General features: G+C 42.2%; 1 protein-coding gene across 1 annotated transcript; it reads right to left on the bottom strand.

Moving 5' to 3' along the window:
• Nucleotides 1-2,182: 2,182 nt before the first annotated feature.
• Nucleotides 2,183-16,554, bottom strand: LOC137265514 (uncharacterized). The gene is made up of 6 exons (XM_067800928.1): nt 16,427-16,554; nt 9,257-9,631; nt 7,171-7,825; nt 5,925-6,103; nt 4,831-5,051; nt 2,183-4,096 (listed from the first exon to the last, which is right to left on the bottom strand). The coding sequence occupies exons 2-6, from the start codon at nt 9,371-9,373 to the stop codon at nt 3,913-3,915; spliced, it is 1,356 nt and encodes a 451-aa protein (XP_067657029.1). The 5' UTR covers nt 9,374-9,631; nt 16,427-16,554; the 3' UTR covers nt 2,183-3,912.
• Between the last annotated feature and the right edge of the window lie 1,261 nt (nt 16,555-17,815).

Raw genomic sequence — 17,815 nt, 5'->3', positions numbered from 1 at the left:
ATGTGGCTCATCCCCATTGAAGTGGAAAGTAAACATACTTTTACCCCGTGTTCTCTATTTTTTTTTCTTATATGCGCTTTGGTAGAAAACGTACCAAACAATATCCTGTGACTGTCTTCCTCCGTGGAAGAAAAATGTATTACCTCCCCTGAGTAATTCTTGATGTACAGCACATGGAGAGTTATCTCCCCTGAATAAAACTCGCAGTTACACATGCAACATGTGCTTCTGCACAGTAAATCTCGGCTTCTCTTTCAGAATCGGATTAAAAAGAAATACGGAACGTATAATGACATGTATCACTTTATTTCAAAGGACTTGCCATTTTCCTGAGACCGAAAGACTTCATAAAGTGTAATAAATTTAGTTTTGTTGACTGGTCTCGCTTCCTCGTAACTCAAAATATTCACTCATGTGTCCCTCTTCGCATAGAATTCCCTATCCTCACCAAATTGGGTAAAATTCTGACTCATATCAGAATTTCCCACAAACAGCCCCTACCCCACCAAATATTGCGCCGCGTACGAAAATAACAACGATAACGCTTAAAATACAACAGGACGCCATGTGTTTACGGGGCATTCATGAACAATAGCTCGTAACATACTAGAGACGTTTTAGATTAAAGAAAATGTTTAATTCTCCTAACAGACAAGATGAAACACGGTCCTGATTCAGTGTAAAAAGACCGTTTGGACCCTGACGACAAAAACAACTACCTAGTTTTAATATATAGGAGAGTTTGAAATGTCTCATGACATTTAGTTGCTAAAACTACACGTATTTGCAATTCCAAGATTTCGTGAAACAGCCTAGTCTATAACGGCAATTATACTCACAAACCACTCTCATTAAAACCCAATATTTCCCAATGCCTACGGATACTCTTCTACTGACAGTCGAAGTCTGCTTAATCCAACCCAGTTGGACTCAGATCAGGTTTTTCCATTCAAAAACATCATTTTTAGACTTGAAAACTACGCGCCACGTGGCACAGAAAACCATGCGGGAAATAATAATGCTGCTATTTTCTACTTTCGAAACTTCTTATTTTGGTTATTCTCGAGAACCAGGCATCAAAGGCGTTGCACAAGCTGACAGTAGAAGCTTTGATGCCGATTGGCTGATCCGGATGATCACGTGACACTCGGAGAAACTGATTCCTGTGTAAGGATGTTTGGAATTGACAGTTGGGGTGATATATAAATCAAACAAGTCCTAAACTCCAATCAAACGGCCTGTATTGGAATAACAAATGCAAATGGATGGGCAGAAACTGGTTGCTTTAAAATTAATACTGTCGGTGTTCATGTGTTGAACGTAACGAATACTGAAAATTACAACCAGATTAAGCGCCCTCGGCTCGCATGGTTACTTGACAACCAGTCTAAGTAAACTTATCCTCAGTACTTTTCGTTACACTCCACTACTGAGTCTAACAAAACCTTATGGGAGGTCGCGTCAGGTAACCTTTGAGATTGACCAATCAGAACACAGCTTACCAAGTCGCGAAAGTGGACATTCGCACACACCTTTTGAATTTTTCATCTCGAAAAGGTTCGTACCCGAACGATTCCGAATGCTATTTGGAGTACTCTCGCTTCCGGGTGATGCACAAGGTGTACGTACAACCATGACAACGTTGAGTAAACAGTCGCTGAAAATAGTGTTTTTGGCAGTATTCAAGGATGTTTTCTTGCGGAAATATTAGCTAACTGTAACCATGTCAACAGAAACCCCAAAGTGTATATACTGCAGGTCAAATAACTGTGTCATATGCGCATTTTTGTTTGTGGAGAGATCTGTGTCAGTGACCTGAATATTTTGAAAGTCCCTCCGATCCCTAAATAGTAGCCGTCTCGCGTTTGATTGGACGGTCATTGGTCACTCAAAGATTAACTAACGCGACCTGCTATTAGGTTTTGTTAGACTCAGTGGTGGAGTGTAACGACAGCTTGAGTAAACGTCACGAGGCAGTGACGTTCACCCTCCACTTCATTCAGAGGATTTAGGCAAGTGGTTAAAGTGTTGACTTTTCCACATCCTGGATCGCCACATTTCTGGAAGACAACACGAACCTTCCGTCGTAATGCCGATAATACGGTAACGCCCCCACCCCCTCCCTCGCGGACAGAAATCGACATTGTCACCTTCATGACACAGCACCGTATCTCGAACAAATGGTTTTCAATAACGTTCACTTCAACCTGTGTCATATTATCAGTTATACTGTATGTCACAACATTGTCTCAAAAGAATCTCAATCAGATCTATACTCTTTAAAAAAGTAGGGGATCTTCATTTTTTTAAATTTACGATTAAATATATTTAGGAGATTTAACGGAGTCAATCAATGGTGATATGATATCACTGAATGTTTTGGGGTTTTTTTTGAGAGTGCATTACCATTTGCACTTCCCTTTGAAAGATGACTGGTGTATGGCATGTAATGTGCATGTATACGATTTTCATTTTAAGACAAACGATTAGAAACACTAACAAATATGTGATGCAAGAGTAGTGTCAAAATAAATGTTCTAAGTGATTTCTCGACCTTCTTGATAAAAACGTCAAAATCAAGAATGGGACCCCATGCACGTGTATGGGGCTACTGAGTTGTGCACGTGCATGTCATGCTTTGTGTTTAGGGCTGGTAATAGAGGGAAATGGTAGTGCGTTCATAGTTATGATGTCTGTCCTTGAAACGTTTGTAACCGTTTACACTTCTTATCCAAATAGAAAGTTCATTATCCCCTACTTTTGTAAAGAGTATATTTTCACAGCAGTTTACATTTTTCTGATAAGATTTGATTTTTCATATTTTCTCTGACACTCATCTGATTTTCTGACTGTCAATGGACACAATCTGCGTCAGGTGTTTAGTATTCAGTCACATTTTATATCTGTCGTTAACATATCACAAATGTTTAGTGTTCTTTCGTCATTTCTAAAACCAAAGTCTAAAAACACAACGTCTAATACATAATTACTTCAGTATTCCAATTGCGTGTTTCGGTTTGCATGATGTCAATCACTGGATAATCTGGTCCTGGCTGAATTGTTTAGAGAGCGCCATCTTATAGCTGGAATATTGCTGAAGACGGTGTTAAACAACACAAACAAAACTAAATAAATAAACATTGTCCGTGTGTGCCATCATACTGGTATAACGTTAATGGAAACACAGTGTTAATTAACATATAGTTTTCAAATATCCCGTATTATCCTTGCCAAGACTAAGACAGACGAGTACAGACGGACCATGGTAGACAGAGACAAGACCCTGTCGCCTGGCTAGCTATCAGGTAGAGGGCTAAGTTGAAACATTCTGCAAAATGAACAAATATAATATCACGTCACGGCAGTAGCTATGCCTCGTACATGCGCACTGCTTCAGTGTCCTATATTATCACATCGATTGCTTACCCTAAATAACGAGTTCATAAACAGTTACTGTATAAAAACGTAACACATTAACAGAACAGCAGCTCGGAGTAATGGTTGTTGGTGTGTTGAGCGATCGAGGGGATAAGGCGGTCATGTTCGGAGCAATACTTCCCTTCAACCCACACATCCTCCTCTCAAATTCCGGGGATTATTAGGAACCTTACTGATGTCGGCTATGTATAAATCGTGATCTAATACGATCTGTTGTCTTGATACAGCATGGCCTTGTTACATGTAAGTTGGTTGTATCCCTTTGTCATCAGTTCATTCCGCACACATCGGCCTGATCCGGCCTCCTATTTTGTGAAACTCACGTCATTCCGGGGCAAGTCGAATGGTGGCATATGTTTTCTTCAATGGTGCTCTGTGATATATAGGTGAATGTCTTTTTCAACAGCCGACCATCCCAGTCTCCCCTGTTATCAAACCCTGGCACTCAATCATCGGACGGTTTCCGCGATGTTATCAGCTGGAGTTAAATCCCCCACTCTGAAGTTTCAGCATGACGTTCCTAACTCTCACGCCCATCTGCTCCTGGTAGCGGAGTGTGTCTGTGTCGACAATCCTTTTTCGCGTTTGGCAGTCATACCAACTATCTGGGCATGACCGGAAGTGGTGTATTATGGCTACATCCGGTGGAATGACGTATCTGGAAGAAGACAAATCTGCATTATACATCTAGAGATCACAATGGACGAGTGAGATTTGCGCCAATTTCAGCAATATTCTCGCAATATTACGGTGGGCAGAGGCATAAACAACACCACGCCTGCAAAAGTGAGGAATCGAACCAGACACTTCGACGTGACGAGCAAGCACTTAACAAACCCACTGCCAGGGAGGAAAGATACTTCAAATGTCATAGATAAAAAACCCAGCGTTATTTGTGGAGGAGTACAATCTGCTCTCCTGAAGATGAGGACTAAATATTATTATCAATGGATATGAACAAAATAACCCGAATATGTTGCGAACATGTCACTTTAGATTGAACTTGAGTTTATTAGAGAAGAACCAATTGGTGATCGAGACAGACTCGGCAAGAAGTACCTAATGCTGACAATGGGCACGATGTCAAGTTGTCAGTGATGTCTATCAGACTAACTCTGTTGTGAAGCGGGCAGACCGTTGCCCAGTTTACATTTCGTGATACATGGTGAAAGACGGAACCTCGTCCGCGGCACTGACAGGTCCAAAGCAAGGATAGGACAAACAGTCCGCATACATGTACGCACACACGTACATACGCCTACAAGTGACCATACTAAGTTCTCCATTAAATGCCCAGTTCCTACCACTTATTCCAATGTTTGCATGTGTCAGAAGTTAGCAAGTATATCTGAAGCGGGAAGTTCTTGTTAGTACTCATCCTGTTACACGTACGTTGTGTACCCTGTCTTTACGAATACTTCGTGCGTACGACCGTAGCTTGTACGGTCTGGAATGTAGACAAATTTCTGTGACTCCCATCGTGGAGGATCCGTCTGTAGGAAGCGCATCGTCGTCAATGTATTATTAGGGTGAGACGGATCCCAGTCAGTGATGTGAAACTGTTGATAGAAGTAGTATGCGCCTGCGTCAGGATGCTGTTTTGACAGGGAGTTCTGAAACAAAGCGTATTTGTCAGTAACTGTGTGTTATTGTTTTAATTCAACCACAGATACATTAGAGATGATATAGGTAGAATTTTGCCGCGTTAAGAAACTAACAGAAGCCTCAAAACCCTTGTCTCATGAATCTAATTTGAGAAAAATATGAGATGAGTTTTGTTTCCCATCGCTTTGAACCCTACATTGGTTATGAAAAAGGGATACGTGAAGATCCGGGTTACAAGTGATCTTCATTAACCCATCCTCCTCGTAAGAGGCGAGTAACGGGATCGGGTGGTCAGGCTCGCTGACTTAGTTGACACATTTCTTCCCAGTTTGCTCATGATGTCAATTAATGGTCTGATACTGAGACAATTATTGACAGAAATAACGTTCGTCGTTAAACAACAAACAAACCACCACAAAGAAGGCTGTTATAATGACACGTAAAGCGTCGTAGACTGCAAGACCATAGGACCTTAATAGTATTTCGGCGGTAGCCGTTGTGCGCTAGGTTTTCAGAGTGTTCTGGGACATCCAACATGTCGCCACTGTGGAATCCATAACACAAACGTGTGCACTCGATATCTAGTCCTTAGTTCGCTGTATTGTATATATGCTGGACAAAATAAGTTAGGGATATTGGTATTTTTACGAATGATATTTTATCAGTGTGTCAATGAATGGATAGATCATTATTCATAATTTCAAAATTTACATATATCCCTAGCTATTTTTGTCATGTATATATCTAAGGATATATGAAAACATATCATTTTGTCTTTGGACAGAAACAAGCCTTTTCCTTTCCAAAAAAATACGTTTACGAATATCTGTTTCCAAATATCCCTTCATTCTCAATGGCAGCGATTCCCAAAGACATCCTACCTTCAAAAATTGCTTTAGAGTCTGTCCCGACCTTGGTACAATTATTTCGTCAAGGTCGATGCCAGCCACGTGACCATATCCCGACAGTCTCTCACGGCAGTCAAAGATGGCGAGTTGTTCATCGTGCAGGAACTGAGGGTAAGATCGATTGCCTATCCGGAAACTCCTCTCTTGATCGCCTATAAACAGATACAACAGAACTGACACTTAAAGACAAACGGACACAAAACACAACAAAACGGACATGTCAGATAATACATCAGAACTGACAGGACACAACAAACCAGGACACACCTATTTGATATATCTGACTGGTTCAGTAAGAATCACTAATGACGGTTAATGAACAAATAACAGTTGATAAGCAGATCAAACGTCTGTCATTAAGCAGCACAATTCCCCATGGCTCTACACTCCATCGAGACAGGGAGCTCAACAAAGGCAATTATCCAACAATGCCGAGGATGGAGTATTGGTCGAAATTCGATATGATCTCACTCATTCAAGTAAGGAGCTATAATACATTATGGTTTCATAATTAACTAAGTCAGTGAAATGATTGATTACAGTTAAATGTAACATAAACCTGTTGTTTTTACAGGAAGTCATCCAGCAATAAGGAAATAGTTCACTCATAAAGCAGCACGTGGTTTCACGCACGCACGCACGCACGCACGCACGCACGCACACACATAGAGTGGAACATGTCTACACTGAACACGATGTAAAACAATGTAAAAATGTAAGCCTCCTTGTGGGATAAGGCGTGCAGTGAACAGAAGGCGACACCATACGGTCCACAAGAAGGTCATGGAACATTACCAGACCTTTGTACTTCCGGTGATATACAGTGTTTCATGCCTTTTAGAATGGTCTCATGGGTGTAAGTTGGCAATAACGAACCGATACTCCTTGCAGATGCAGATGAAACCATCCCGAAATCAGCCAACTATTACGACTGTGAGGAGCTGTGATCCCCAGGCATGGCTGTACACTTGGTCTCGTAAAGTCATATTTGGCGGTTGCGCAATTTGGAACCAAAATTGTTCTTAAAAACATGCATCCGCGTGTAATCGGAAATCTGGTACCGGAAGTTACCAGAGTCCCGTCCCGCACATCGCATGTTGGCACGGGCAAAGGGAGCCGGGAACCAGCTTAGCACCGGAAGTAGACCTACAGGACCTGTAAGACCTACAGGACCTACTGAGATTGTGTTGTCTCCAATATTACCTGATGTATGACTCACCTGGAAGTTGGTACGGCACTATAGTTAGCATTCCCTGCTTGACATAGAAATCCAGCACCATCTGCACATCGCGAGTAACATCCAGAGTGAATATCAACACCATGTCTACCCCCATGATTCGCTGGAACTCGAACCACTCCACGAGACGTTCCAGCTTGAGGGTGTGGCTATAGGCGATCTTCCCACATACTGCCAGCTGCCCTGCACGATCTGCCGCGTGCACAATAGTCTGGTACTGGTCTGGGTCCGTGCTGCACGTGCCTGATGACAACGATACGTGGGTTGTGCCATCTAGTGGTGACACTAGAGGGCAAGATATTTGTCGTGCTGGATATGGGGCCGTATAGAAGAGTTCAGTCAGAGTACTCAAGTACATAAAGTGGTGAAACTGTCTCAGTGTAGAAGCCCACGTGACATGTAACTTCCGGCCATCTTCCAGAACACAGCAGACGAGCCTGACGTTACTTCCATCGAAGGCATTCACGACAACAAATGGGTTAGCAGGATCTAATTGGTCAGCAGGAATGACAGCGGACAAGATGTACGTCTTTTGATTGGATACTTTGAGCAGAGCGGAGTGATTTGTACGAGGTAAGGTGGTCCGTGTGTCCAGATGCCAATTCATATCCGGGTGCAGCTCAACCGGAACACCGTCCTGGAAGGAGAAAACATACATAATATAGACCAACACTGTTCCCTAAAGGTAGTTTCGGGTTTGGCGGAGGAGGGAAGCGGGTACCCCTAAACTTCTGGTGTAACAGACGGACTGACGGACGACTGACAGTGTTGAACACTCACGGAGGTCTGACTGGGTCAGGCTAACCAAACTTTGTCATAACCAACAAATAGCCCATAACTTGACTGGGATGGGCTATCGAGCTTAACTTCGTGGCTGACGGTTTGTCTTGGAGCAAGGATGCCACGGACGGGCGCTGCTCCTGATTATATACATGCCGCACGGACACAGAAGGTTGGTGCTGTGTATGCGTTAAACAACTCCACCCACTCATTCGCTTTGTCTAGAAGGGAAGTTCCGATACGAGATAACGTCGCCTTTCAAAAATGTAGACACTTATTCTAAATGGATATACTCCCCCACCTAGATGCTAAGAATGTTCAGCTGTATATCAACGACACAAGTTATGCTTGCACAAATGTAAGACATTTAGCATGTTTGAGACCCATAAAGACCTGCTTTACAAGTTGTCTTCCACAACCCACGCCAGTCGTAACAGGCGACTAACAGGATTGGTGGTCAGACTTGCTGACTTGGCTGCCACATGAAACCGTATCCCAATCGCGTAGATCGATGCTCATGATGTTGATATGTGGATTATATGGTCCAGACTCGACTATTTACAGACCGTCGCCATACAGCTTGAATACTGCTGAGTGCAGCGTTAATCAAGAAACAAACAGATAAATTTGACGATTTTAACTATCGTTACTGACGGACCTCGACTCTATAATAAATAAAGTCAGATGTTTATTGTGCCGGTATGACGTTTCAGTTCATTGCAGTTTCAAAGTCAAGATGAGGTTGCAATATTAGGATATGACGTAATTATAGCGCGGGTTCACTCCGAGACTGTACTCGACAGATGGAGTAGTTACAGCTGACGTTACAGGAAACTCCTTAAGCAGACATGTCATTGTGTAATTCAGCATCACTCACACGCATTAGTTGTTCACAAAGTCAAAACTTCAGCTAGTAAATTGACGTAATGACACGTTTCACTCACTTGGCGTATGCCACATTTGACATTTCAGATTATAACAAGTTTATGTCGTACATTAACTAACATTATGCATTGTGCAACAATGTGTCTCATACGCACAACAGTGTCTCTTGCATAGACAAACACTGTACATAGTGCAACGGTGCCTCTTGTATGGACAAACATTGTACATAGTGCAACGGTGCCTCTTGTATGGAGAAACATTGTACGTAGTGCAACGGTGCCTCTTGCATAGACAAACACTGTACGTAGTGCAACGGTGCCTCTTGCATGGACAAACATTGTACGTAGTGCAACGCCCCTGCGTGTGACGTCTCTAAAGCAAGTACATGTACCGCGTGACGTACCTGAGTTAGCCATGAGTGAAGCAGCACGCACAGGAGGCAGAAGGTGACGAGGACGGATGCTATGCGCCGAAACGTCAGACGCCGAGAGTTCGTCATACAGAAATATTTAGTCGTCATCTTGAAGCAGGACTACGTCAAATAACGAGTGGATCCTAGCCGAGTCCTTGGTCCCAGCATCGCATAGCACCGCCACAGGAAGGAGTCTCTCTGTCGACCTTACATCATACATTACTTCAAAACATACACACTAATAGAACATGTTTGAAGACAGAAAGAAAATAACATTTCCTTGTTTTTCATCCACAAGCTGTGCCTGACGTTACAGAGTAATTACTGCTTCTCGCTGTGTGTCGCTCGACTCCACTCTGCGCCAATCTGGAACAGAGGACATTAATGTGAGATAGACACGTGACATGTTACTCTCGTGTTCCGCACAGCCACATCCTGCCTTCTCGACAGCAACATATGGGATCAGGAATGCAATGCAGGATCACATGGATATGGCCTTCATTTTGTTTGGGTACCTCCGTTTCAGGCCATAATTAATTAATGATTAGTTTTGCATCTTCGCCGCACTCATTCTCTGAAAATACGTCACAATAGAAGGTCGGTGTTTCGATCAGCAAATCAAATACATGTATTGTAATTGTTCCTTGAATGGGAAAAAAAACAAGGTCTGGTCAGTTCGGAGTCACAACCGGGAAATCCCCGGGACTTAATACGGAAAATGACTTTCTAGTGATGACGTATTTTGACAATGTTTAATCCCTAGACTTGACTTCGAAACTGCACATGATTTTGATAAATACGAAAAGAATCGGGATATTTTAAACCTCTTCAATCAGGAGACTAGTCTATGAATTCAAAATTGAAAATCCTGAAAATGTGAACGTTGACAGCCTAACCCGAAACCCCAGCTAGTGTGACGGGAATTACTGACATCTCAGACAAAAATTAGTCTCCACAGAGAGTATATAGAGCTCAAAATCTCGGCATTTGCAGAGAGACGTCACTCTAAATACCCAAAAATTAAATCCAAATGTAAGCCCATGGGTTAGAAACGGAACGACATCCTCTATTTTAGCACATGGGCTAAATTTCGAGTGGGTCTTAATACGAGAATTCAAAGTATTCTGTGGCCGAAACTGTGTAACTTCGTAATGCCAGAACTTTGAAATCGACAAAAGTCCTTACTCACAGCTGCACACAGACTAACAGTTTGTCTCTGAAATAATCATATTTTACAGAAAAAAAACTGTTCGTAAAGAAAGTAATATGTAAATATAAAGAAAAGGAACAAGAGCTTTTCTTCATTTTCAGAAAAAAAGTGGAAATATAGACTTGCCACATATTCTAGACTTGCGTGGGCTTTCTTGGATATATTTGTTTCAGGGTCTGTATGACTGCAGCACTCAGAACACGTTGACGAATAAATAATATATTAATAAAAGCGAGATAAATGTCACTTTCACATGCGCTCCATTTGTTAATACATGTAACACCGTGGGCCAAGGGTCTGCACCATGCACCACCACCAACAACAAGCACAAGCACTCTCTCACCACAAGAGTGGGGAATAGTTCCAGATGTACCCATATGCGGAAACAAACATACTACCAAAGGCCCGCATGACCCACGCTCACAGTGTAGGTGTCATCTGGACGCTTAATGTCCATTTGTTTCGCAATGAAGTAATAGATTCTTTGGAAGGCTAAGGACAATTGTGACAGAGGTTTGTAAATATTGCTGTCTTGTAACGTCTGGAGTAATTGTAAATGCTGTTTATTTATGAAACTATTGGCACATGTTTAAATCGTGTATGGCCAGGTTTACATTTGGCCTGCTTTTCTTACCCTTGTGAACGATCGGTCGTAGGTTTATGAATTATTTCCATAGTGACAGAAATTATCATCCCCATGTATTTCACTGGTTGGGTTACATAACTGCGTCACATCATGTAATCAGCACTGGCTCCCTGTGGAGTCCGTCAACAGATTTACAGCTAGTTAAGTCGGACAATGGACGCTAAGTGCATTAGCGAGGGACAGCTAACTGATGTTATTACGCAAGAGTTAGGTTCAGTCTTTGTCTTATTGTAGTGGAGCCGTTAAGCAGAGAAAAAGAGAAATCATAAAAGCATAAAAGCAAGATCAAGCATAGGTTACAAAGATCAATCCTAACTCTAATTTTCACGGGCATGCGCAAAAGGTAAATGTTACTTTGTCTTTTCTGGTTGCAGTTTTAAAATGACCATTACTAAAGGAAAAACGTATAAATATAGGAGAGTAAATGTTATGGACACTGACCCTCACACCAACAGGTAGTGTCCTGTGCATTTAAGTGAGAGCTGTTTGCACGTGCACATGTTGATGCACCCCTTCTGCGTGTTTCAGTTTTAGCCTTGCTTTTGTTAAATCTGATTAAAATATGCTACAGCTGTCATTTTCATCAGCGAAATCTGGTTTTCAAAGCATATACTACAAGATGTAACGTTTCCTTTAAGAAAGAGGGTTGTGCATGATTGGTATTTTCTAAAGAAAACATAATGTAAATGCTTTTCCGACGATTTTAAAATGAAATTAGACAAAACATTTACCGAGCTTCCATAATAATTGTTGTTTCTTACTATTAAAACAATAAATGTACCGCAAACCAAACTGTCTCGTGGTCCTTCGACCATATTGTTTTCCCTTCCTCTCAATCCCATCTGTTATGCAAAACCAGTTCTTAAAGCAAGTCGGTATTATGTTAGGTTCCTGTCATTTTTCAAAATATCTTGGCTTCAGTTCAATTTATAATGAGATGCTTTTTTATGAAAATAATATATTTTCAGAGACTAGGCGTCAGTCTGTCTGTAAACAACAGTCCCGCAAGGCAGGATAGCTCGTGACAAATATTGCGTCAGAGTCATTCACACATGGAACCAGTTGTCGATCACACTCATGGCCGTCACAATGACCTTAGACCGGCCTGTCCCACGCCCAGGCAGACTGTGGTTGGAGCCATTGTTCATAGTGGAAACAATTACCCGCCAAACTAGGACCACTGCAGGTGTTCATGACAGCCTGCGTCTTCACTCTGTTTCCCTTTCATTATTCCTTCTAATGTTGAGCATCTTTGTTGTGTGCATATCCCTCCCGGGCACCAACTACTGGAACATTTTTGGGGACCCTACATAAATTTTAATTATTATGTGAAATGGGCTTCACACATTGCACCAATGTGGGAAGTCGAACCCGTGTCTTCACCCAGGAAATTAGCATCGTAGAGATGGTCGAGCGGAACTAAAACACGTGACTACCTCGTGACAGGATACAATATGACGGCAGTCGTAACTTCATATAACTGTTTACGTTTCATATTTTGTCTTTAAATCAAAGCAGAGACCATATAATATATGGTCTCTGATCAAAGTGAATTCTCATTTCTGTTAACTGTAGAATAACATCTCAGCAGATATGTTTTGTTTGTTCAGATTTAGTGCAATGCAAAAGCTGACGTTTTTCTTACGTGGCTCGAATGAAAACACCATCTATACACGGCTGGTTAACCGAGTGGGAACCCAAGGCGATCTACACAGATCGTTGTAGAGTGAGTGAGTGAGTGAGTGAGTGAGTGAGTGAGTGAGTGAGTGAGTGAGTGAGTGAGTGAGTGAGTGAGTGAGTGAGTGAGTGAGTGAGTGAGTGAGTGAGTGAGTGAGTGAGTGAGTGAGTGAGTGAGTGAGTGAGTGAGTGAGTGAGTGAGTGAGTGAGTGAGTGAGTGAGTGAGGGAGGGAGGTAGGTTAGTTTTTCATGCCCCGCTCAGCAATATTCCAGCTATATGGTGGCGGTCTGTAAATAATTGAGTCAACAGCATGAGCATAGATCTTATGTGTCATAGCAACTGGGAACCGATGACGTGTCAACCAAGTCAGCGAGCCTGACCATCCCGTTACTCGCCTCTTACAACAATCATAGTCGCATTCTATGGCAAGCATGTGTTGCTGAAGGCCTATTCTACCCCGGATCTTCACGGACCTTGTAGAGTCATCCTATGATGCACACTGCTTCCCTTTGCTACAAAGAAGATTGCAATGTTATACTTTCTCTTCAATCAATGAAACATGTTCTATGTATTACAAGACATAGCAACAGCAACAGCATCACTGTACCCCATAGTTATGGAGTTTACTGAGCTGGACGTTACAAAATTCGAATTCTCATGGGGCATACAAGCAAGCGACGGACCCAAACAGACCAAATACAAGACAAACAAACCCTTTACGTCACTTACGATCCTAAATAATCACGGTCATTATATCTTCATTCCCGTGTCATATGTACTTTAGATCCATTCGCCACCTTTCAGTTTGAATCGCGTCATTGTTCAGTTTGAGTACATTGTGCCAAATCGTCAATCAGAACGAATTACATTCAAAAGCGAGAGAAAATCTCCGTACATAAAAACAGTAGATTCGAGGGTAATTTCTCGATAATATAAAACCCTTGTAAACCGAAGATGGTTCGGACCAGAGTACTTACCAGTCCTGTATCTTGGCATCACAACTGAGGTAGGCAATGGTTTAACAGTAACTGTGATCCGTCGCTGTAAATCTCTGCAGGTAAATTTCTGCAGGTAAAGCACTGGTTGTTTGATAACGGCTCGAGGCCGCTCTGTCTCTAGCATCCTTTTCCTAATTCATTAAGGCTCGCTAGATATATTCGCCTCCTCATCGATAACAGATAATGGTCGTGTCTGCAGGCGTCAGTCTGGTGTCGGTTCCACCTCAGCCTATCAGCAGTTATACTGTTTTGCGGTAAAATATCACGAGTCACTGACAGTATCTTTGGAGGTCAGCGAAACAAGCTGTAAGGCAACTGGGCTTCAAATAGAACCAGCTTACTGAAGTCAGTGTATGTATGTAAGCCGGTTAAAATATCGCACAGCATGATTCTAAGTCGTCAAACCTATTATAATAAGGAAGTTCCGAGGGATTTAGATCTAGACAAATATAGACTGCTGAAAACTGAAACTGTATTTTACCAACACATTACTAATATTCAAGGCTGAAACATCAGAAGCCGAAACATAACAAACTTAAGCTCAGTTAAGTTTAAATTGTTAATACCTAGCGCGTATCCTTGTGATGTTTCACTTCTCCTCCACAAACAGGGACCGCGGGGAGCCTAGTGGGTGAAACGTTCGCCTGTCACGCCTGTGACCCGGGTTCGACTCCCCACATGGTTACAATGTGTGAAGCCCATATCCGGTGGCCCCCGTGGCCCCCGTGTCCCCCGTCATAATATTGCTGGAATGTTGCTGAAAGCGGCATAAAACAAAACTCCCCGACGCCCCTTTCTTTATTGCTTCTCTTTTTCTTCATGGTCTGACTTCTTTATAATTCTACTAATCTAATAAATACGTTGGCTAAATAGTAGGAAAGTTCTAGGGTTAAAGATGAATTTCAAGTATTGCATATTTGTACATGTATTTGGTTTTCATATCTACCCATTCATATTCAAATGCAGAAATGTCAACAATGATTAATGTTCTAAACTCGGAAGTATTTTAACCATATCCAACCTTCAGTCTTGTACCTGAAACTTGTGTTGCTTTTATGAAAAAAGGTAAACTCTCTCAATACTCATACATCCATTTTCACATGACAAATTATTCAAATACAGTGCCCGTAATAGTGTCGAATGCGTGGTAATTGCAGACAAATATTATTACCTCAACCTTGGACATCATATTGGCAGTCGAAACTTTATGTTACAGCAATTTGTGACGTCCGATCTGGATATTTCGAATAAAAAATCAGTTGTTAATGCGTAAAATAGCACCCAGTGTTTGTGTGTTTGCTCTGTACATACGTCGTTACTATGCAATTTGTCGACCTCGTAGTGACGTAGTGACCTCGTCTAAAGTGACACGACTCTGACTTTCAGGAAACCATCATGATCAGAGTATTTGCCGAGGTGCGAACATTCCCATGTTACGATTAAGTGAGCGAATTGGGTTTTACGCCGATATTAGCACTATTCACGGCAGGGGAGACAAGAAATGAGCTGCATGCGTTGCAATCCTGTGGGGAATTGAACACGACCAGGCGTAACGCACGAACGCTTTGCCAACTAGGCTACACCACCAAAAACTAAAAAAAAGTGATTATAAGTGTAGGTTTACGCCGCCTTTACCAATATTCCAGCAGTATCGCGGCGGGACACACTAAAATGGACCTCCCACATTATACTCATCTGGGGAACTGAACCCTGATCCCTGACTAGTGAACGCTTTAACCATTAGACTACCCCACTGTCCCGGATTATGAAGAGGTAGACACAAATGACAAATGAGTGGATTAGTGAGTGAGTCTGGTTTAATGCCGCTTTGAACAGTATTTCGGTAAAACCATGGGTATCCTCGCGAGATGGGATTAAAACCCGAAGTGATGTTAAACGTACACCAATAATGAGCCAGAGAACCAGCAAACACGACCGGTTAATCTACAGTTTTCTGGACAAGTCTATAAGCAGTCGTCCGCCAAGGTCAAGGAAACAACTACTCGTTATTTTTAATATTTTCCTGTTATTAGGTGGAGTGTTAACTATTGTTGAGCAACATCAGGAGGCTGCCGCGCTGGTTATCACGTGACCTCTACACGCTCCACTATATGCCCTCTTGGAAAAATAGCCTGGTTCCGCGATCAGCAACTATTTGTCTTTTCTATAAACGTATCCTGTAATGTGGTTTACATTTCCAGGAAACAACGTCTGTAACAATACTGATTACAGATTGTGAGCTAACCTGTAATATGACCGATTTATGCACGACCAGCCATGTTTTGACAGCGGCATTCCGGTGCTACCACATCGATATAGCGCGAAAATGGTAAGTTTGAGATTAGCGCTTCGCCACAATCATCTCTACGTGAATACTGTTAGGGGCTGGTCTTAATTTTGTACATAACGCCTACATTGATAAATAAATCTCTATATCTATATCCCTAAAAGCAGGGGGTGGGGGGAAACCTTAAGCCGGGCACCCACATGTGTGGCGCATCAGGTGATCGAGTGAGGCGAAAAGGTTGCCGCTTTATTTCGGGGAGGGATAGTTCCGCATCCGTCATGCTATCCGACACCAGAATCAAATCGGTTTAGGTAGAAGATCGGATTTGACAGCAGCACTCACCTTGTTCCGTTAACGTGCTGGTTGCTGGTGCTGATGTGAAATCTTTGTCCGCTCTCGTGGGAAGAACTGCAGGAAATCGTTTCCCTACTCTAGGAGTCGGTCAAATTATCTTCTGCAACCTCACCACTGTCGTCTGCTGCAAGCGCGAAGCCTCGTTTTCGTTCCAATGCCTAATGAACGAATTTAGGCATTTAGTTATTTTCAACAATTAGCGACTGATATCGCATCTCGCTCTGACGAGACCTTTTCTGCGCCTTAGCTACTTTTGGGAAATCCTTTCACATCTTTCATTGATCGAAGCCATAGTTACGGCACTGTCACATCCCACAGTTATCGATCTTCTCAGGAACAAGCGCTAGATGGATGAAGCACTACCTCAAATACGTCATACATCTTATAATATCCAACAAATTGCAGCAAGGCCACCAAAGTGAACTATCTGTGGATGGCTTGTCAGGAAAGTCTTCGTGAACCGTCGTGAACATGACCTTGACCCTGTCGACAATAAACATTGGGTTCACGTCGTTGTAGTTGGTGTTTCACTTATAGTGGGTTTGATGTTGGAGTGGATGATGCAGATAGTCCTCCATATAGCATAATCCCACCAACAGGGTATGACGTGGATTTAGTAAGGGTTCTAGCCCGCGGTTGGTCAAAGCGCTCGTATTACCAGTGTGCCACCCTTGTCCCACTGAAATCATTAAACCATTCATCAAATCAAAATCAAATACTACATCAAACACTATCATCACTGTGACAATATCTGTTATTACGCACTGACAATGTGTATGTCCTGCACGTGATCCACAACAATGTGACATTTAAGCTGATATAACATTCTGTTATCCCCAGTAACGTATCATTTAAAAATGTTATAGCAGTAAGTGACCACCAACAATGCTATTACATGACCATGGTCATCCTCAAAATACTCATACATGATTGTTAAAACGTGTCCTTGGACACCCGACAAAGAAGCATGCCCGTTGTGACTAGACGATGTGTCATACACTAATGTTATAACACATCTTTGGTGTGTAGTTGATGTTGTTGCTGCTGTTGTAGTTGTAGTATAGCACCGCCTTCGGCAATACTCCTGATAAATTGCGGTGTTTTTTTCCGGACCCGAGAATCCATTTTTGGAACCGATGACGTGTCAATCCCGTGTGTCGCCTCTTGCGTCTTCCATAGACCAATTCTAACCAGAATCTTCGAGTGTGTTGGATATTTATATCACAAACGCGTGTTTTTCGGGTTTTTTAGTTTGTTTGTTGTTATTTTTTTTTTTTTTTTTTTTTTTTTTTTTTTTGTGTCTTTTTTGCATGCTCCGGTTACACTCGTCATATTGTGTCCATCCATGGGTGTGACGGAAACATACTACGGTATGGA

The sequence above is a fragment of the Haliotis asinina genome, chromosome 15 (genome assembly GCF_037392515.1).
Source record: "Haliotis asinina isolate JCU_RB_2024 chromosome 15, JCU_Hal_asi_v2, whole genome shotgun sequence".
NCBI classification, from domain to species: domain Eukaryota; kingdom Metazoa; phylum Mollusca; class Gastropoda; order Lepetellida; family Haliotidae; genus Haliotis; species Haliotis asinina.
The sequence above is the reverse complement of the archived record's forward strand: the minus strand, read 5'-3'. Positions and strand labels throughout refer to the sequence as shown.